The 21,496-nt window shown below is 51.5% G+C and overlaps 1 protein-coding gene across 8 annotated transcripts in view; it reads left to right on the forward strand.

Annotated features, from left to right (window-relative positions):
- Window positions 1–21,496, forward strand: part of SH3PXD2A (SH3 and PX domains 2A) — a 262,938-nt gene that overhangs the window by 175,166 nt on the left and 66,276 nt on the right. For 4 of the 8 annotated variants that reach the window (XM_060171382.1, XM_060171386.1, XM_060171384.1 and 1 more), the window contains 2 exons: window positions 3,817–3,845; window positions 10,544–10,588. In XM_060171382.1, the coding sequence (XP_060027365.1) occupies window positions 3,817–3,845; window positions 10,544–10,588 (74 nt within the window). Of the gene's footprint in view, window positions 1–3,772; window positions 3,846–10,543; window positions 10,589–21,496 lie in introns of those variants that run through there. The other 4 variants (XM_060171383.1, XM_007530497.3, XM_016191472.2 and 1 more) reach the window with 2 other exon arrangements.

The following is a 21,496-nucleotide window of genomic DNA, read 5'->3' on the forward strand; positions in this document are numbered from 1 at the left end:
TGTCCGCTTCACCCTCGCCCAGTGCTTAGGGTCTGGTGCATGCAGCTGGTTTCTGCCCTTCCGCCACAGAGAAAGAAACAAGAGGCTCAAGAGTGAAGAAAATGGGGGCTGGGTGGTGGCACATCTGGCTGAGCTCACATGTTACAATGAGCAAGGTCCTGGGTTCGAATCCCCAGTCCCCACCTGCAGGGGAAAAGCTTCACAAATGGTGAAGTAGTATGGTGGATGTCTGTCTGTCTCCCTGTCCGCCCCCCCCCCCCCCCTTTATGAGGAAAGGGCAAAAGGTGTGTGTGTGTGTGTGTGTGTTCTGGGACTCAGGGGTCCCTGTTTCATTGTGGGGAGGAGGCCTGCTCAGCTGGAGGCATCTGACCACTCTCCCTTCAGCCAAGCCAGAATTGTGGACTCTGGGGTGACAGCCACCTGTCCTGGCTGGTTCCAGACTTTCCCACTGTAAATCCATGTCCCAGGCTCCCTGAAATGAATGGTCACTGCACCTGTGGTTTTTAGTTACTTCTGAGCCAGGCTGTGTGGCCTGAAAGAGGCCTGTGGGGACACAGCCCCAGGCCTGTCAATCACATTACCTCCTGGTGGCGCTAGAGGGAGACAGAGCCCTCCCTCCCCTTCTCCTTCCTGCTCCCTAGGAGAGAGTGATTCAGCAGCTAGTCGGAAGTGGGCTAGACTATGACCTGTGAGGAGAGGAGCCCTGGCAGAGCGGGGCTGTCAGCACCAGCTCAGGGCAAGATTATTAGCAGGGAAGATGTTTGGGGGCTGGAGGTCTTAGAGTTATTAGACACTCTCCACACACACACACACACACACACACACACACACACACACTCAGAGCCTGCTTACAGGGCAGCGGGGGAGGGGCTGGACATGGCAGGGGCAGGGCAGCCCTGGCACTTGAGGGATGGGGAGTCCCAGCCTGGATACTTAAGCTGCTTCTCAACATACTCAGCAGCTAAAAATACAAAATGCCTTTGCTAAAAGGTGCCTGAGTGGAAACCTCCAAGAGCTTCCTATTGGGGCCACGGCTGCTGAGGCTGGAGGCCAGCTATGCAGAGGACTCACTGCTGCCTCCTGTCCCCACCATTCACCTCCCACAGCCTCCGGAACCATCTCAGACTATGCTCCAGGAACTCAGTGCCCCACCTCCCATGCTCCAGGCGGCAGCAGTGTCTGGAGGGTTGTTTGTCCATAAGCCCAGATCAAGGCCTGGACTCTCACAGTCCATTCTAGCCTCACCTACTGGGCGGGATCTCAAACAAGCTTTGCTTTTCTCACTTTCAAAATGGGGGTGCAGGGAGGTGGAATGCACCATCTGCAGGGGTGCCAGGAGTTACTGATGGGTCAGGCTCCTATTCCAATTAAACAGACTGCAGGGAGTTTGGAAGCTTGTTTGGTACTGCAAGGACACCTTCTCTCTAAGCATACATCTCCCCCCTCCCCCATTTATTTAATTTTTGATAGAGGGTGAGGGGCAAGAGAGATGGAGGAGGAGGAGAGGAGAGATACCTGCAGCACCTCACAGCTCTGGAAGTTTCTCCCCTGTAGGTGGGGTGGGGCTGGAAGCTGGGTCTCTGCACATGGTAATGTGTGTGCTCTTTGGGGTGAGCCACCACCTGGTGCTGCCTTAATGTTTCTGGGGGTGCAGGGGTAGCTGGTGGATTATGGTGTGGGGGCTGGGCATTGCTGTGGCCACTCCCATCTACCAGACAGGATTGCAGCAAAGGGCCAGAAGTGTATGCTGAGCCCATGGGAAACCCAGGGGGCTTAAGAGGGATGTGGACAATGGGTTTGCTTCTGAATCTGTAGCCAGCTTCCAGATGATCTGCCTTAATGACTGAGTTGAACATACGGACCCGGTCAGGAGAGGACCCGCTGGGGCTGCTGACAGACTCCTTGAGAATCTGCCTCCCACCCCCCCGCAGCAGCACAGAAGAGGGACGTGGCTACCTACTCTTCCCACAAGCCACTCCCATGTGGGGCTGGACAGAGGGGGCTTCTGCAGGGCCCACAGTGGGGCCAGGGAGAAAACTCCTTGCCAGCCCTTCCCTACCCTTCCCTAAGCCTCGCTCAGCAGAGAAGTCTGGAATTCTCTCCTGGGGCATGGCAAGTCTGGGCGTGGACACCTACACTGCCTCCTTCTCACAGGGAGTTGCCCCCCACAGCTGCACTTCAGGGGTGCAGCCAAGCACTCCAACACAGCCTCCAGCTCTCCTGCCCCAGGACCCCAGGCAGGTCTCCCTGAATGAAGGAGGGACAGCATGAGGAGACAGCAACACTCCCACCTTCCACCAAGAGGCAGCGGATTCTCTGCCCCAGTTCTCTGCTGCTGTTTTCAGTCTGGTCAGATCAGGCAGCTTGGCAGTAGCTGCCTCTGTTTCCTCATCTGTGAAATGGACATGATTAACACCCTGCTCTTAGCATGGATGGGGCATGAAGGAGACAGGGAATGCCAAGGAGATACCACCACAGTGGGGGTGGGAGGGAGGAAACAGAAGTGTAGGTTCCTGGGCCCGACCCCTGCCTTCTGGAATTCTAAGCCCAACCTTTGGGAGCCCGAGGAACCTAGAAATGGGGAAGCCCTAGATGTTTGGCTGTGCAGGCAAATCTCCCTGAAGCTTAGCAAATGTCCTCAGAGGCCCAGGCCTCAGGGATCTGAATCTTTGGGAAGTCTCTGTGAGGCTGATGTCCTTTCCTGTTGTGACCTACTCTCCTGCCCATCCCCTGCCCCCCAACATTTCTAGCAAGAGGGTCTGGCTGACTACTTCATTGGCCAAAGATAGACCATTGGTGTTTCCTTACACACACACACACACACACACACACATCCTTACCTGCAGAGCCTTCAGCATTTTGGGGGCACAGGAGGCACCCCAGGATTTGGTGAATGCAAAGGATTGTAGGAGGGCAGGAAGGAGCTGGGAGCAGGATTTGGGGAAGAATCCTGACTGCACCAGGGGGCCAGATAGTTCAGGCCAGATAAGCGAAGCTGGAGGTGTTACCTGCCTGAGGCCACATGACCCTTGCTGTCAGTGATCCGGCACAGATTTTAACTCCTAGGCTCAATGTCCATAACTACTTTCCTGTTCTCCCACCACTGAGCCTCTGAAGAGAAAAGCCCTTGGAGTCCACACTCAGCCCCTATTTACCCTCAACAAAGGCAGACCCCAGGAGGGCGTGGGAGGCCACTTGGGGAGAGTGTGTGTGTGGCTTGAATCCAAGCCCCCACAGATCCGTAATTAAGAGGCGGAGAAGGGGAGGCTGAAGGGTGAGGATGGCGAGCAGTGGGCCGGGTGTTGGGAAGGTGGCATTTATTGGTGTGGGCATGATGCAAAACATCAGGAAGTGCCAGCAGGGTGGGGGGGGGGGGTCCCAGCACCAGAGTCCGGGGGAGGGGGGCCTGGGTTTTAGTGACCACGCTCCGGGTCTCTGTTCCCCGTTTTATAAAGCGCAGTGCGTGGGAACCTGCCCTGCTCCGCCATCCGCTGGGGAAGTGCAGGGCCAGGACAGGCGCGACCCAGCCCGGGGGGCAGCGGGCCGGGGCGGGGCGGGGCGGGGCGGGGCGGGGTGGCCGGGCGGGGTGTCTTGCTGGCGGGAGGAGGCGGGAAGGAGCCAGCCGCGGGCAGGCGCGGTGCGGAGTGATGCGGAGCGGTGCGTGCGGCTGCGGAGCGCTCAGCCCCCGGCGCCCGCCTGCGGGGTCACATGAGCTGCAGCCTGGCCCCGCGCGCCCGCCGCCACCGCAGCCGCGCGGCCCCGCAGCCCGGCGTCCGCGCCTCTAACCATGTCTGTCTGTTGTTGCTTCTTTTTCAGGGACTATGGCAGCTCCAGGAGGAAGTCAGGTAAGAGAGCCTTGGCTTCTCTCCCCGCTTTCCCCCATCCTGCGGCGGACTTTCTGGGGCGTCTGTCCTTGCTGGGCGCCCGGGCACTCACCCCCTCCCCATCCTGTGCGCCCTGCGCTCTTTGGCTCCTGAACACTGTGGGCTCTTGCATAGGAATCTGTGCGCGGGGGGTTGGGGGGTGTCTCTGTTAGGGTCTTAGGCCACACATTGCTGTCACCTTCCTGGAGTCCTCCCGCGGTGTCTGCAGCAGGTGCTCCCGTAGGGCGCAGGGCGGTGGGACCCAGGTCCCTGGGGTCATGCTGGCATGTCTCTTGTGTGTTAGCGCAGACTGACCTCCCTCCACCCCAACTCTGAGCAATCTGCTTTCTACCTAAGTGCTCCCCCCACCCCCCAACCGTCCAGTAAGGTGCCAGTGCACCCTGGAGTTTGCAAAGAGGGTGGAGACCGGCAGGGCACTGAAGCTCCAGAGAGTGCCTGGGCACTGTGAGCAGGTGGCTGGGTGTTTGCTAACTGGGGGTGGTTGGTCCCGGGGAGTTGGAGCTGGAAATTGGGAGTGGGGGGTGGGCTGGAGACATGTGTGTTGGCACGTGTGGCCTCAGTATTTGTGGCAGTGTGGTGCGTCTCTTGTGCCTGAGCCTTGGCTTGTGGGTGTCAGGTTTGCGGTGCAGGTGGAGGTGGGTGGGATGTGAACTGAGGCATCTGTGTCTCCTGGGCAGGAGTCTTTGCTTCCCTGTCTGTGTGTCTCCTTGCATGTTGGTGAGAAGGAAGCTGGCTGTGTCCTGGTTCCCATATGGGCGCATGTCTCTCTGGGGACACACATGTGCAACCGTGGATCTTCCAGGTCCTGCGCTCTGAGAGCATGCCTACATGTATGGGGGCTTAGGTGCACGCCTGTGTGTTGAGGTGTATCTGGTTGTGGCTTGCTGTCTGTGTTCCTGGGCGTGTGTGTGTGTGTGTGTGCGTGTGTGTGTGACAGTCTAAGGCATCTAGTATGGGGGCAGTGGTGTGTGCCCATCTTCTGGGCAGGGCTGCCTCAGGTATACCTGCTTTTGTACCTGGGGCACCCTCCCCACTCCCAGAACGGGCACTGCCTTAGAGCCTAGGGACAAATGGCACTGTGGCCTCAGCTATCACTGGTGGGCAGAGCCCTGGAAGGGCACAAAGACGAAGTGGTGATGTCTCTCCCCACTCCCACCCCTACAGGATGTACTCTGGGCCTCACTGGTGGAGTGTGCCTGCTGGCTGGCTAGGCTCATGCATCCCTCCCTGCGGACCACAGCCACATGCCATAACCTCTCTGCCTCAGTTTCCTCACTGCTTGAGAATACAGGTGCTAATAGTGTCTACCTCCCATGGAGAATATTAAAGAATTGAGTTCGTGGGCGGGGGAGACAGCATAATGGTTATGCAAACAGACTCTCATGCCTGAAGCTCCCAAGTCCCAGGTTCAATCCCTCGCGCCACCATAAGCCAGAGCTGAGCAGTGCTCTGGTGTTTCTCTCTGTGTGTTTCTCTCTCTCTTCATCTCTCTCAAAAATAAAATAAATAAAGAATTGAGTTCAGGATAGACCCTGGCACATCATAACCATGGCACAACTATCTTGTTAACATCACTATTTAACCCCCCCCCCCAGAAGGCAGAGACAGAGACTGCAGTACCAAAGCTTCCTTCAGTGTATCGGGAGCTGGACTCAAACCTGTGTCTCGTGTTTGGCAAAGCAGCACACTACCCCAGTGAGCTAATTCCCCCGGCCCAGTATCATTCCTGAAGTCAAGGGCCCTTGGGCAAGTCTCTTCTGCGCTCTTTTGTAAGGAAGGCAAGGCCCCACCCAGAGGGCCTCACCCAGGGACAACCTCCCCAACCCCCACCCCCTGCTGGCAAGAAAAGGATATCCAGAGAGAAATTTCATTTACACTGCTGAGCTTATAACAGTAATGGCCACTTAGTGAGTGCCAGCTCTGTCGGCAGAGAGGAGTTTAGGGATTGGCTTTTTTCCTCTGAGACCTTGGGCCACTTTCTCTTCCTTTTTAAAAATATGACTGATTGATTTATGAGAGAACCAGGGCTCACTAGCCCAAATGATGCCAGCGCTCGAACTCAGGACCCCATTCTTGAAATTCTAATACCTTATCCACTGTGCCATCTCCCAGGCCAGGCCACTTGGGCAGCTTTCTTACCCTCTCTTTGCCTGTGCACTTCCCTATAAATTGTAGATATATTCATGCCCACCTAATGATTAAACCATTGAACTTTGAGGAAAGCAGATTACCCTTCATAATGGGGGTGGGTCTCACCACAACCAGTTAGTTAAAGGCCTTAACAGCACAAAAGTTGACCAAGCAAGAAGGAATCCTATCAGCAAATCCCTGTGGACTTAAATTGTTATTCTTTCTGGCTTACCAGTCAACCCCATCAGATTTGGGGCTCACATGAATTAAGTCACATAAATCAGATGAGCTAAGTCCACAAAATCTCTCTCTATAGAAACACACACCATTCTGTACATATCCCACTCTGTTTTCCTGGAGAATCCTTAATACACACAGCTCATGATTATAACAAAGATTAAACAAACTCCCATCCACATATCGGCCAGGCTCAACCCTGCCTACTTTAAGATCAGGTGCACTGACCAAAGGTGACGTAGATAAAGGTGTGAGTGTTCTGAGCACTGTCTGCCCCCCTTCCTAGGTGCTAGCCAATCTGATTGCTTAATGAGCATCTGTGTGTGAACAGCTTCATCTGCAGCTCAGATCTGCTGTGTTGCTGGTGGCTTATGGGATTCCCATTATGCAGATGAGAAAGCCGGGCTCCAGGCGCTGGCCACCTGCTGGCAGTGGCAGAGGAGCCGAAGGGCAGCTTGGAGGTCACACCTACAGTCGCACCCTGCTGTGATGAAGTTACAGAAGCTTCCCAGAGTCACTCTAGCCAGGGACATCTATGAAAATGAGGACTGTTCCTTGTCTCTACTTCTCACACTTCATTCCCAAAGCCCCAGTTCCTTCCTGGAGCATCTCTTGAGAGATCTCTTACAGGGCACAGAGCTTGAGCAAGCCTGGGGCAGGGTCAAAATCACCAGAAAGGATGAACCCAGGCAGAACTGGTGGGCGACCTTGAAAAGAGAAAAACACTTTGGCTTCAAATGTGTCTTTGCTCCTTCCCTCCCTTGATGCTGCTCTTTCTAGCATCTTCCCTATCCAGCCTTCTACCCTGATATTCAAACCCAATTGAAGAGAGAATATGCACTCCATCCTGTAACCAGCTGCTACTCGTTCTCCTTTGGGGGACAGTGGGAGTTCTGAGATGCGCCACCAGGGGGCGCTAGCAATCACAGATCCCGCAGCATCATCCTACGAACCTGTGGCTGGGAAGACCCCATAGCCCAGCCCAGGAAGTCTGTGATGAGCCGCCTCGTGTTTGAATGCAAATGAGGCTGCACAAGAATGTTTGTTCTTTGGGGTTCTCAGCGGAATTCTATTTACTTTATATTTTTCTTTGGAAAGTGGTGAGCTCAGCTGGCTTCCGTTTTAATGATCATAAAATTAACATAATCGGGTGGAGTTAATGAGATCAGCGTCTCTGTAGCTTGACTGTGGAGAAGCCTGTGGTGGGGACGAGAGTTCAGGCTCTGGCATCCAGGTGGGTTTGAAGCCTGGTTTTGCCTTGTGTTGGCTCTGTTTCTTAGCCTCTGACTTTCATGTCCTCACATGGAAAATGGGGACAAACGGTGTCTGTAGTACTGCTTAAATGTAGTTTGAATGAGCAGAGGGTCTTGCCATGGTTGCTTTAATTTTTTTTTTTTTTAAGGTTTATCTATTTATGAGAAAATGAGAGAAAACCAGAATACCACTCTGGCACATGTGATTGCTGGGGGTTGAACTGAGGACCTCATGCACACTGTGCCACCTCCCCAACTGCACTGCTTTAATAACAGTACTACTAATAATGTAATTCTATTGTAATATTCATAATTAACATGACAATTATGATTATTATTTAAATAGAAACATAGAGGGAGAGAGCACAGTGCCCAGGACATGGTAGAGTGGGTAAAGTTTTAGACTCTCAGACATGAAGTCTTGAGTTTGAGCCCCAGCACCACATGTGCCAGAGTGATGCTCTAGTTTATTCTCTCTATTCCCTCCTTCCTGTTCTTTCTCTTTCATGTTAATAAATATTTATTTAAGAGATGAATGCTTTCCATGTTCAGTGGGGAAGCAATTACAGAAGCCAGACCTTCCACCTTCTGCATCCCACAATGACCTTGGGTCCATGCTCCCAGAGTTATAAAGAATAGGAAAGCTATCAGGGGAGGAGATGGGATACGGAGTTCTGGTGGTAGGCATTGTGTGGAGTTGTACCCCTCTTATCCTATGGTTTTTGTCAGTGTTTCCTTTTTATAAATAAAAATTAAAAAGAAAAGAAAAGAAGGCTTTCTTCAGTGCTATGGAGGATGGTCTTGGACCTGGGTCATACTCATGGCAAAGTATCGCACTATCCAAGTGAACTATTTTACCAGCCCTGCTTTAGTTATTAACAGGCTCTGGAAGGAGGGGAGAAGTTGGTTTAACCTTTGACCTGGAGGGTATGAAGACACACTTGGCATTTATTTCCAGCCTCCATGAGCACTGGACCTCGTCCCAGAAGACTGGGCCTAGATTCATCCATTCCTTGGTTTTCTGAAGAACAAGCACTGGTCTCTGGAGACAGATGCACTGGTTTCTTTGCTCTTTTGTTTGTTTGAACATCTACACTGTTTGTCAATTGTTGATCCAGGGAAACTATTCCTTAGCCCAAATGTTCATGTTTCATAAGAATTCAGCAACAAACTTCCATGGAAGTTAACCGAAAGGGAGTCTTTAGGTTTCACAATCGGAGTGTGCTGTGAGAGACACCAACCTGGCTCACCCCTCAGAGCCTTTCATGCAGTTTTGAGTGCTGTGGGAAGTGCACATGCAGGCTTGGTTCAGCCACAGCACTTAGAGAAAGCAGCAGCCCCTGGGGTGCAGACAGCAGATGGCAGCAGTATGGAACTGCAGACTTTTGGTCAGAAGGTCACACATTTTAAAGTACTACTATTATTTTAATTATTAGTATTTACCAGAGCACTGCTCATCTCTGGTTTGTGGTGGTGTAGGGAATTGAACTTGGGACTTTGAAGTCTCAAGCATTAGAGAGAAGGTCACACATCTGACATTTCATCAGAGCACTGGAAGCTGTGACAGTGTGTTCTCCTCAATTCTGACATCTTTGTAGACTGAAGGAGAAAAACCCAAATGCCAGGTCAGGGATATAGCTCGGGCCAATAGAGCATCGGCTTCTATGCCTGAGACCCCAGAAGCCAAAGGTTGAGGCCAAAGATTCAATCCCTGGTCTCACCTTATGCTAGTGTTCTGGTTCATTCTCTCTCAGTAAATAAATCAATAATTTTTAAAGATTTATGTATTGATAAGAGCGAGAACCAGAGTATCACTCTGGTATATGCATTGCTGAGGATCCAGTTTAGGACCTCATGCTTGAGGATCCAACACTTTATTCACTGTACCATCTCTCAGGCTGCCAACAAATACTAAAAATGAAAGAAAAAGACCCTGGCAAAATAGCTCACCCAGATTTGCTGAGGGTCCCCACTGCACTGGAGGAAGCTTCAGTGCTGAGATCTCTTTCCCCCTCTTTCTCTCTACCTCTTTTTTTTTTTTACCAGAGCACTGCTCAGCTCTGGCTTATGGTGGTGTAGGGAACTGAACCTAGGGCTTGAGAGCCTCAGGCATGAAAGTCTCTGCATAACCATTATGCTATACCCCCACCCTCTACCTCACTTTCTGTCTGATAGCATTGACCTGGACCACGCCATCTCAGTGATAACCAAGATAAAATTAAATAGATAAATATGAATTCCTTGTTTCATGTCCCAGCTCTGTGGTTCTAGGTGGTTCTTCACTTCCTTGTGCCTCAGTCTCCTCATCTGTGAAATAGAGATAAGAACAGTACTCCTTTGTGTTTTTTGAGGCTTGACCACAGCTAATATAAAATGTTAATTCCCCCCCCCCACTCCTCCAGGCACAGTAAACACTTGCTGAGGATGAGGGGAGAGGAGATGGGTGTGCAGCTCTTGATAGGAGAGACTGCTGGGTTTAACACTTGCCCACCGACAGACCGACAGGTCGGAGGTGCAGGGGGCACCATCTCAGAATGGCCAGTAAGCCTCACAGCAGCCTGGGAAAATGGTCTTGTCTCTGTTTATAGATCCAGAGAGGTTGGTGAAGGAACATGTTCCAGGTCCCCTAGTCAGCTAGACGCAGGGTTTGAATCTGGTCCTTCTATCCAAACTTCCTTTCCATGAAGATTGTCCCCTCTTGAGCCAAGGACCCTGGGATCCACAGGTGACCTGGACCTAGACCTGCTCTCCAAAAGCCTCTGGCAGGAAGGGGAGAGCACCTCTGGGGGACCCCTGCACCCTAGGATTTTAGAGAACCCCATTCATCACAACAGATGCATTCACTGGGTAAAGAGTCCTGTTTCTGGGTGTGATCCATAGTCCTTAATTTCATTTTCTTTTTTATAATTTTTAAAATTATCTTTATTTATTTATTGGATAGAAACAGCTAGAAATCGAGAAGGAAGGGGGAGATAGAGAGGGAGAGAGACAGAGATGCCTGAAACCCTGCTTCACCACTCATGAAGCTTTCCCCTGCAGGTGGGGACCAGAAGCTTGAACCCAGGTCCTTGCATATTGTAACATGTGAGTTCAACCAGGTGTGCCACCACCTGGCCTCCTCTTTAATTTCTTTTTCTTATGAATTTAATTTTTACTAACACGGACTTGCTGAAGGCAAAACCTTAGCTCTAAGGGCTATAGAAAGTCCTTCTATAGATGAGGAAGCCAAGAAAGGAGGTTTCTGTCTGCCCAAAGTGTGTGATTTCACTGCTCCTAGCAACATTTTCATTCAGAGAGACAGCCAGTGAGAGCCACCACAGCACTGAGGCTTCCTCTGGGGCCATAGGACCTCCCATGTGGTCTTGTGTCTCTCCATTAATTTGACCTAGAGCATTATGTTTAGAAAACCTCTTAAGCCTCAAGACCCCCCCCCCCCCAATTTGGAATGCTGAGCCAGATCGCCACCTTAAAGTGAAGAAAGCCTTCCAGAATGTTCTGTTGGAACCTGAGCGTCCTTAGACCATGCTGCTGTCGGCTGCTGTTCACGGGGCTTCACTCCTAAGGCAGCTCCTTGCCACTGGCCAGCCTGTAACTCAGGGGATACAGAGCCTGATGTCCCAATAAGGCACAAATCAGAATGGACTAGAAGGCTGGAGTAAACCTGAGAAACTGGAGAGAAGGGGACGTTCCCAAGCCAACAGGAGAGGAGTCAGGAAAGGAGCCTCCTCAGAGAGCAGTTTCCAAGTCCGCCTCACTATGTGCGCCACCAGCCTCAGTGAGAAAGGCCAAGCTGCTCCATCCATGCCAGGATCTTCCTGGCACGCCCCCCCTCCCAGGGCCTGCCCCCAAACCAGTGTGTCTTGGAAAGGTAGCGCCCTCTGGCCCAACCCCTGCACCCCCACCCCAACTGGTGTTTTGAAACAGTTCTTTATTTTCATGGCTCTGAGTCTTTAATCTGATGTCACCCCCTGGAGTTCAAAGTCCACTAACTGGGAATGAAAGGAGTGTGAGGAAATTGGCAGCTCCCAGGCCAGCCCATGTGGCAGTGATGTGATGGAGAAAGTGAATGTGCTGCTCATGCATGTCTGTGCACGGCTCCTGGCTAGGGGTGGTCCAGCAAAGCAGAGGCAGGTGAGAGGAGGGCTCCCTGGATCCTGGGTTCCCCTCTCTGGCTCCCGGGAAGGAGCCTGGCTTCCCTAGGCCCCAGCTCAGCTTCTCTCTACCCTCTCCCTCCTGCCACCCAGCCTCTCCTGCTGGGGAACTGGGAGTGGGGGCCAAAAGACCTGGCCTGGGGTGTGCCTCAGAGACTGAGTCTGCTTGTGGAAAGACAGACCTATGCCCTGCCCAGACCTCATGAAGTGGTGGCCCGCACCCAGGAACTAGGATTACTAATGGGATCCTGAGATCAAGCTGGGAGTGAATGATTTAACTGGACTGGGGAGAGATCATAATAGTTACGCAAAAAAGACTTTCATGCTTGAGGTTCTGAGGTCTCAGGTTCAAGCCTTCACACCACCATATGCCAGAGCTGAGCAAAGCTCTGGGCTCTCTCACTCTCCCTTTCTCCCTGTATCTTTCTCATTAAAATAAACAAATAAAATGTTTTAAAATCATTTTTTTTCTTACTAAGTTTTTGAAATCTGGTGTATCTCCAATGTAGCTACGTTTCCTATCTTCCTTCCTTCCTTTCTGTTTATTAATGGGAGGACACTAGAGCACCCCTCTGGCATAATGCAGTGCCAGGGATCAGATTTAGCACCTCATGTTTGCAAGAAGCAGGAGTGACTTTGGGATGGGCCCTCCATGTGGGTGAGTGGTGAACAGCCAGACAGACAGTGAAGCCTAGAGGTGGGGCTACTCCTTGGAGGTGCCTCAGTTGTCTTCCATGTTGAGGTGCTGGCCAGCAAAGCAGGGGGCACTGCCGGGGGCTACACCCCAAGTTTCTTGTTCCTAAAGTGCTGGCCCAGCACTCCGACCCCGGGGATGGCCGTCCAGACAGATGCAACTCCCTTCTGGGCAGGAGGTAGTGAGCAGACTCCTCTGCCTTTGCTCTCCTAGAGGTTTTATTCTCTGAGAGATGGAGAGCAGCAGATGGTGGTTCAGCAAAAAAATACTTCCCATTAAGACCTGCAGCCAGAAAGCAACTTGTTCCTCCTCACTTTGGCTTTTTTTGGTTTGCAGACATGTGATCGAAGAGGCTGAATTTCCAGGAATGTGTTACTGGGTGTTTTGTTCTTGTTATAATTACCAGAGCACTGCTCAGCTCTGCCTTATGGTGATGAGGGGGAACGCACCTGGGACTTTGGGGCCTCAAGCATGGAAGTCTTTCTATATGACTAAGCTGACTCCCACATTGTTTTTGTTGTTTGTTTGTTGTTTGTTTTTCTCATAGTAGGTCAGTTTTGAAATATGATGGCAAAGAAACATTTTCTAAGATTAAAGTAAATCTTACACATTTGCAAGGAAGAGGGATGTGTTTTACCCCAACTTTTGACGTCTCCTCCCCTCCCCCACCCCACTCTCCAGCCATGTCCTTGCCACGTGAGTATTTGGTATAAAGATGCATTTTGTCCATCTTACTTGTGCCCAGAAGATCCAGCCATGACAGAAAGTCCTTTCACTTTTCTGTTTTCAGAGAAAAGGACCACCTCCTTTAAATGATTCTACTAACTGGGGGTGAGGGATGGGATGGGGGGGACAACATTGTAGAAGGCCTCTGCCCTTCCATTGTGCCCCCTGCTTGCTTTTTTTTTTTTCTAAGAGGCAGAAGGGCAGAGTAAAGAGAGTGGAAGAGACCACAGCACCGAAGTTGCCTTCAATATTGTGGGGCCAGACTTGAACCTGGGTCACACACTTGGCAAAGCAGCACGTGATCCAATGAGCTATATCTCCAGCCTTGCTTTTCCTTATTACTCAGGGTGTCCCCTACCTTTCCCTGGACCCCTTAGTGTCGTGAGTGTTGGATCAGGACCAGGGATGGGTGCCAACTATTCCCAGCAGGACAGTGAGTTCCTTTTAAAACAGTGGTGATAAAACAGTGGTTTTAAAACAGATAGCAGCAGACTAGAGTAAGCCCAGCTCTGTACATTGCCAGGGCCCTGGGGGAGGCTTGCTAAGGTGCAGATATGAACATGCTTTGCCCTGGATCTGTCAGAGAGGGGACAAGTCCTTCTCCTCCGTCACCTCCCTGACACACTTATCTCCCTGTGGGCCCTGATGGCTGGAGAGCCCTCTATCTGCCCATCGTCTGCACTTGAGCACAGGGTTCTGATAAAAAATACTTGTCCCATCCTCTGTGAAGGCCTCGATTGCTCTCCCTGCTCCAAGCTCAGCTGATACTCTCCCAGAGGAAGGGGGATGCCCTCAAAGGCTGCATTGAACCAAAGCAAGTTTCTGAATGGATGCTGGTTCTGGACTTCCCTTAGGGGTGAGAGTTCCTGCCAGACCTAGTACTGGCCTCACTGCCTCTGGCCTGGACAGTCTCTGACTATCCTGTCCTGCCACTCTGCCAAGCCCCTAGGGAGATGGCTGAATACAAGGCAGCCAGTAAGGGATGGATGGCAGTTAGGAGATGCAAGCTCTCAGCTGCTCTTCCGCTGGGGCGGGGCAGGGCGTCAGCTGGAACCTCGTGGGAGGCACACGGACCCAGCCAGGGAGCGCCAGGCCCTGCACCCACCCCAGGCTCCCTGAGTTAGCCTGTAGGAGAGGGGGTGTGGCTGTCAGAGGACATCTGGCCAGTCTCAGCCTTAGTGGTCCAAGCATGCCACGTCCCCAGAGCTGGGCTGAGTCCTCCACATCCCCCAGCTCTTAGGCAGAGTCATTGCAGAGAAGATGGCCACTCATTTACTAAGGCTGTAACCTCATAAGTTCTGGTGCAATTGGCACATACACCTGAGTTGGCAAGAGCTTGCTTCCAAGGGCCACCTTGGGCCTCTCTTTATTGTTGGGAGGACTCTGACTTCTGGGAAGAGAAGGGGGCACATACTCACAGGTGATATGTCCTCACCTATGAGTGACCAGGGAGATGTGAAGTGGCCAGAGCACTGGACTTTCAAGCATGAGGTCTCAAGTTCAACCCCAGTAACGACATGTGCCAGAGGGATGCTTTGGTTCCCCTCATTTTCATTCATAAAGTAAAAATAAATAAATAAATCTTCACAAGAAAATGGGACATGAATCTCAACTCCTGTCATCCCAGGGCCACAAGGCTCAACCAGACATTGGCAGTGGGAGAAACTCTTAAAAGGTCTGACTCCCTGAAGCCCAGTAGGTAGCACAGTGGGTGGAATGCCTGACCTGTCAGCATGAGGTCCTGGGTTCGATCACCAGCATTGCATATGCCAGAGGGATGTTCTTGTTCATTCTGTCCTTATTTTTAAAGTACAGGCTTGTTCCCCTCTGTCAGAAGAGGACTCTGGGGGCCTGTGCCAGGGTTTATGGCTGAATGGGGACTGACAGATCACAGGTGAGATCAGGAGGACTCAGAAGGGATCCAACTTCCTACACTTGTGCAGTGAGCCAGGGACAGTCTCAAGCTCTGCTTTTCTTTCTGACTTCTCCCTGCATGGGCCAAAGAGTCCACACTTCAGTGCTAAAGGGTTAACCCATTGCTCCCCAGAGAGCTCACACAGCTCGACCCTCCTCCTGCAGGCCTTCTGGGCATTGCTCAGTCACATGAGAGCCAGATGTGGGGATTTCCCAGGCACTTCTGTGCGTTTACGTGGCATCTGAGAGCTGGGGGTTGCTCTGGGCCCACAAGGAGCAGGCAGACTGGGGTGAGGCAGGGCACAGGGGCTCCCTGCCGTGCACTGCTTCCCCCAGACATGGCAGATAAGCCAGTTGTTCCTGCTCAGACTCTCATTTCCTGTAACATCCATCTTGTTGTAAGACCATCTTGGTAATGGACACTTAAAAAAAAAAATCTCTTTGAAGGGCTTTACAGCAGATGCTAGAAGCTGCCAGCCTTTTAGGACATTTCTGCTGGGCTTGGGCATCTGCCCTTGGTCACTGCCGAATGTAAGCCTGGCCCAGGGTCTTTCATGGGCCTGGATGAAAAACAGATCTCAGAGGCCAAGAAGGAAGCAGGGCAGTGGGGTCAGTCCAGCTTGAAACCCTTGGGCTAGTGTGTATTCACTGACCATCCTTTACCAGTCACTGAGGATTCATTGGGCATCACCTACTGTGTTCTGAGAGGGTACTGACAGGAAGCTTCCTCTCTGAGAGGAGGGCCTCATCTCCAATCTTTATGGAGTGCCTACTGTGTGCAAGCCTCCACTTGATAGGATCACAGCACTAATCAGAGGTGCTGAGATTAGTCAACACAAGTCAGTGACCAGTACAGAGTTTCTGCCCAGGGCAAGGCCAGCAGACATCAGTGAGAAGGTGGTCCTTCCCTTGGTGTGGGAATGAACTTGTGTCTGTGACTTGAGTCCTCCTCCGCAAAGCTCCAAGACAGGGTCCTACCAGGGCCCCAGTTGAGTTGCAGGCAAGATAAATGCTCACTGACTAGTGGTGGCAGTTGCTTCATTGATTACCCACTAGCCAGCGTCCAGGCTAGAGCAGGGTGACCCCCATTTTTACAGCCCTGGATGGGAATGTGGGTTCTGGGCAAGTCACACTATTGAGTCCATTACTCACTCTGGCTCTTGTGGAAATGGAGCCAGGCTGGGGGGCTGGAGGCCCCAGGCCACTCCCTCTATCCTGCCTCTCTAGCTGGGTGGGTGGGGGTTTGCGAGGAGACCACCAAGGCAGACCACCCCTGGGAGGAGAGTGGCTGGGATCCTGGAAGTCTGAACAATGAGGTCTCCTCTCTGCACACCAACGCCCTGGTGTGTGGAGAGGCGAAAACCTGAGAACTGAGGGGGAGACCTTGAGCTGTGGGGGGCAGGCAGCAACTACTGGGAGCAGAGACTCAGAGCCCCCAGCCTCCCACCCCGTGCCCCTCTGTCCACCCATGGCACCTGGTAACCTGGAAGCTTCTCATCTTCCCAGCAGAGAGGACTGAACTGCCCACAGCCCCCTGCCAGGGCAGCCCCTCTGGGCAGCTGCAGAATCCCTGGCCTCAGCCTGCCCCCTCGGGCTTAATCCCTCAGGAGCTGGGAGACTGACCGTTCTCTGACCGCCCCACCAGAGGGTCAGCGGTGCGTTCCTGCCCCGGGCTGGGCTGCCCCCACGTGGGCTCTGGATTCTGGGAAAGGCAGGCCTCTTTGCGCTGAGAGCAAAAGGAACAGGAATCCGGCTGCATTCACAAAGTGAAGCACAACAGAAAGAGAAATGAGCCTCCTTTGGCCAAGGGGCAGGGATCCAGAGAAAGAAGTCCCTGGTTCAGGCCCCTTTGTTCCCTAGTCCCAGCCAGCCTGGCCTTTCCTTGTGGGGTGGGGTGGGGGGGCTGGGCAAAACCTTCACCTTCCTGAATCTCACTTTCTTCATCTTTATAAAATGTTTGGTGCCTACCATGAGTGTTAAATAAGTCGAAGTAGGCTAAGGAGACAGCATAATGGTTAGGCAAAGGATTGTCTTGGCTGAGGCTCTGAGATGCAGGTTCAACCCCCAGCACTACCATAAGCCAAATTTAGCAGTGCCCTGGTCTTTCTCTCATTAAATTAAGTTAAATTAAATTAAATTAAAAATAAGTGGGAGTGGGTAGGAATATTCTAGCCTCAGCCTTGCCATTCAGATGCTGTGAAATTAAATCATATGTTTGACAAGACATCATGAGCTCTGTCTTTCCAGATATGTATAAAGAATCATCATTGTTATTAAATCATAGCAGAAATTGATCACACTTGTGGATCTTGGGTATGTTTCTGTCCTTCTCTGGCCCTGTGTCTGCACATGCTCCTTTTCAGCCTGTGGGATGCCACTTCTTCTTCTTCTTCTAGCATTTGCCCTTCTTCCGTAGCCAGTCAACAGTGTCAGGTTGAGCCTGATGTAAAGTTTCGAGACCTCCCTTGAAAAACCAGAGATGTTGAGATTGGCCAGGTGGAGACTGACGTGGGGAGAAATAGTGGCCTGATTGCCCATTTAGGACTTGCATTCTATCTTTAAGATGCTACTCATCAGAAACCCAACCCCTACTACATTTCTTCTTTTTTTCTTTTAATTGTTTATTATTTGATAGGACAAAGAGAAATTGGGGGGAAGACACTTGCAGCACTGCTCCACCACTTGTGAAGCTTTCTCCCGTGCAGGCAGGGATGAGGGGCTTGAGCCTGGGTCCTTGCATGTGGTAACTTGTGCCCTCAACCAGGTGTGCCACAGCCCAATTGAAGGAAGCTTCAGTGCTATGGTCTCTTTCACCCTTTCTGCCTCTATCTAGAAAAAAAAATATTGAAATTTTTAAATGAAAGTAAGAGGAAAGAGCATAAGCTAAGCTGGATCCTTCTCAGGGGGGAACCTGTGAGACAGCCCAGATGGCACCCCAGAAGCCGTTCCTGCCTGGGGGGGCTGTGAGTGCAGAAAGGCAGGTCTGGGTTCTGGATTCTAGGCTGCCGCTGAAACAGCAAATAACCCCTCAAGCTCCAGGCAGGAGTTTTGGATGTCATCAGTATTTCTGGTGAGCTGGCTGTGGCCCCCTGGAGCAAGCATCTCTCTTACAAGCCTCAGCCATCTCACAGGAAACAGTTGCACACTTCCAGCTCCCGCCTACCCATGTGACATTCGCTGGAAAGCCCTGCTTGTTTCCTGCCTTAGCCATCTTGCACCATGGTAGGGCTTTTCCAGGTGGCATTTAAATTTTTTTTTATCTTTATTTATTTATTGGATAGAGACAGCCAGAAATCAAGAGGGGCAGGGGTAGGAGAGAGAGAGAGAGAGACATACAACACTGCTTCACCACTTGCAAAGCTTTCCTCCTGCAGGTGGGGACCGGGGGCACAAACTCGGGTCCCTGCACATTGTAACTTGTGCACTCAACCAGGTGCGCCACCACCCGGCCCACTGGGTGGCATTTATATCACACTCACTGTTGTGCTTCTGTTTCCTCCTGCTCTGAACTTGACTCCCTCTTTTAGACCCCAGAATATGAGTATCATGCAGGCCAAGCTACTTCGTTGTAAAATAACTGCCCCTTTGCGAAGGCCCACTATAAATTTGAGCTTCACTATGCCAATGGTAGTGCAGTGCCTTCAGCTAGGAACATGCTCTACACGTGCAAAAGTGGTTCCTGTTCCTCCTCGTATGAAATAACTGCTGTCAAACTCTGGTTAGTTGATGGATGAAAGCAGTGATGGGTTTTCCAGTGGCCTAATCAGAAAAGGAAAGAAACCTGCCACACCTGCAGGAAGCCAAAGCAATCTAACCCTGTACAAAATCCAGTTGTGCAAAAAGAGGAGAAAAGACTAGAGTCCAGTAGACATTTAGAAACTGCATCCAGGCTGCAGTGAAGTAAGAAGAGTAGAATTCCCAGAGAGGGAGAGGCCTGTTGCTTCAGCTGAAACGCAGAAGTGTGGACAGGCACGGAAAAGGTGGGTGTCATCCCTTCCGTTCTATCCCTGGCAGGGTCCCTACTTCTCCTCCCCTCCCAGGAGAAGAGAAGAACTCTGAGCCAGAGGGGGGGCTGCCCCAGCTCTGCTTCTGTGGAGTTTGTGCTGTTGGCCGTTCTCCTTTCTGTCTCTTCCACATGGGTCTGCTGCCCATTCGGGATTTACTAGCTTGGATGGATGGACCTTGCTTCACACCAAGCAAGGAGTCCTGGAAGCATGGCCTGAGATTAGATTTGGGAAAACTGAGCCCATCTCTCACTGCTCTGGAGGTACTTGAGGTTAAAGACCACCTTACCATGAACTTGGAAGAGTCTCTTTATTAACTCTGGTTAGTATAGTTAGTAGCTGTTCAGGTGTGTATGTGTAGTATTTGCTGTACAGTGGAGGAGCCTCCTTAATGGTGGTGGCACCTCAGTGTTCTTCTCTGATTTCTCTCACCTGGGCTGGAATTAGGCTCATGTCTCAGTGGTTAGTTAAGTCACTTAGGCCTGCCTTTGGCAGGACCTGCAGGCCTTTCCTGAGCCTGGATTCCTGATCTTGCCAACCAGGAGGAATTGCTGTGTTAGGGACATGAATACTATGATGGCCCTGGCAGGGGCCAAGGAACAAAAGGTCCATGTCACCCTTTCCTAGTCTCCCAAGACACACAATGCATTGACCACCAGCTTTGCCCTTACTCCCCCCCTGCCTTCTATGTGGCGTTCCTCTCCCTCTCTCTCTCTCTCTCTCTCTCTCTCTCCCTCCCTCCCTCCAGGTTTATCACTGGAGCTCAGTGCCTGCCACTATAAATCTGCCGCTTCTGGAGGCCATCTCTTTTCCATTGTCATTGTTATTATTGTTGTTGTTGCTGCTGCTATTGTCATTGTTAGATAGGACAGAGAGAAAGTGAGAGAGGAAGGGAAGACAGAGAGTGGGGAGAGAAAGACAGACACCTGCAGACCTGCTTCACTGCTTGAGAAGCAACCCCCAGCAGGTGAGGGGCCAGGGACTCGAACCAGGATCTTTGCATCAGTCTTTGCGTTTCGCATTATGTGCGCTTAACCTGGTGCGCTACCACCCAGCCCCTCTATGTCCCATTTCTATTCTTCCTCCAAAATCTTCCACAGACATTAGGCCATTTCAGTCTTAAGGCAACTGTGCAAAGAAGCCAAGGGAAGCTCTCTTTTCCTTTAATTTTTTATTTTCTTTTACTTTTTTATTGCCACCAGGGTTATCACTGGGGTTTGAGACTGGCACTATGAAACCACTGCTCCCAATGACCACTTTTTCCCCCTCTCTATTTATTTGATAGGATAGAGAGAAATTGAGAGAGGAGAGGGAGATAGAGAAGGAGAACGAGAGACACCTGCAGACCTCCTTCATGACTCATGAAGTGTCCCGCCTGCAGGTGGGGAGCAGGGTTCAGTCCCAGGTCTTTGTGCGTGGTGATGTGCGCGCTCATCCAGGTGTGCCACTGCCCGGCTCTTCTTTGCATTTTTTAAATTTATGCAGCACTGGGCCTCACAATTGCAAGGTATGTGCATCTATCACTGAGCCTTATCACTCCCAAGGAAGGGATTCTGATCTCCACTTTATAGAAGGAAGAGACTCAGAGATTTGCTAAAGACCTGAAAATCAGCAAGCTACGGGGCAGAGTAAGTCCATGAACCAGGAGTTTGTCCTGTATATTGAGCTTCTTTCTGATCAAGCAGTCTTTCCTGGAAAAGATGATCAGTTTCACCAGGCAGATTCATGCCAGCTGTGGTACACTTGCATTCTGGAGACTACAATTCTTTGCTGGAAAAGTCTAGAACATCAGCAGATACCTTGACCAGCACTCTGCTCAAATGCTCAACATTACAGATGAGGTCCAGAGACGTCAAGCCACTTGGCTCGGGTCACACAGCCAGTTCTTAGGAAAGCCAGCTGTGCAGATTCCCCGTGGTGGCGCCTCGTGCTTCCTTGTGCACTCTGCTGTGTAGCGTCCTTGGGCCTGTCCTCAGAGGAGAGGGAGGTAGGGACAGTGGGGAGTGCAGGAAGCAGTTGGTTTGTGTCTGTCACAGCTGCTCACTTGGCTGGGGCTGTCTCTTACTCCTTTACCCTATCTCGTTGTCTCACCCTTTTCCCAGCCTTGTCTGCCTCCTTGCTAGAGAGCCAGGATCTGTGGGCTGTGGACTCTGCTCTGTTTACTGTAACAAGGAAGAGGGGTCCTCCCTACCCTGGGAGAGGGCTCAGCTGGGCGGCCTGGAGAGAAGGCACTCTAAAGGGGGGAGTTTGGGATCCATCCAGTGGAACCAAATTAATTCTGTGGAGCCAAGGCACTAGGAAATAAATCACGTTTTTAAAAGCCTTTTCTTTACAGCAGACAGACTCGTTTCTGGTCCTCTTCCCATTTTCCACTGGAGAGAGGCAGGGAGGCCTGCTTACAGGAGAGAAGAGAGCGGTATGAGCTTGGGGTTCGTTTCCAGAGGGATCTTTTACTGTCTACTCAGCTCAGATGTCCAGACCGCAGGGCTAATGGGCAGTAGAC

The sequence above is a fragment of the Erinaceus europaeus genome, chromosome 14 (assembly GCF_950295315.1).
Source record: "Erinaceus europaeus chromosome 14, mEriEur2.1, whole genome shotgun sequence".
Taxonomy (NCBI): domain Eukaryota; kingdom Metazoa; phylum Chordata; class Mammalia; order Eulipotyphla; family Erinaceidae; genus Erinaceus; species Erinaceus europaeus.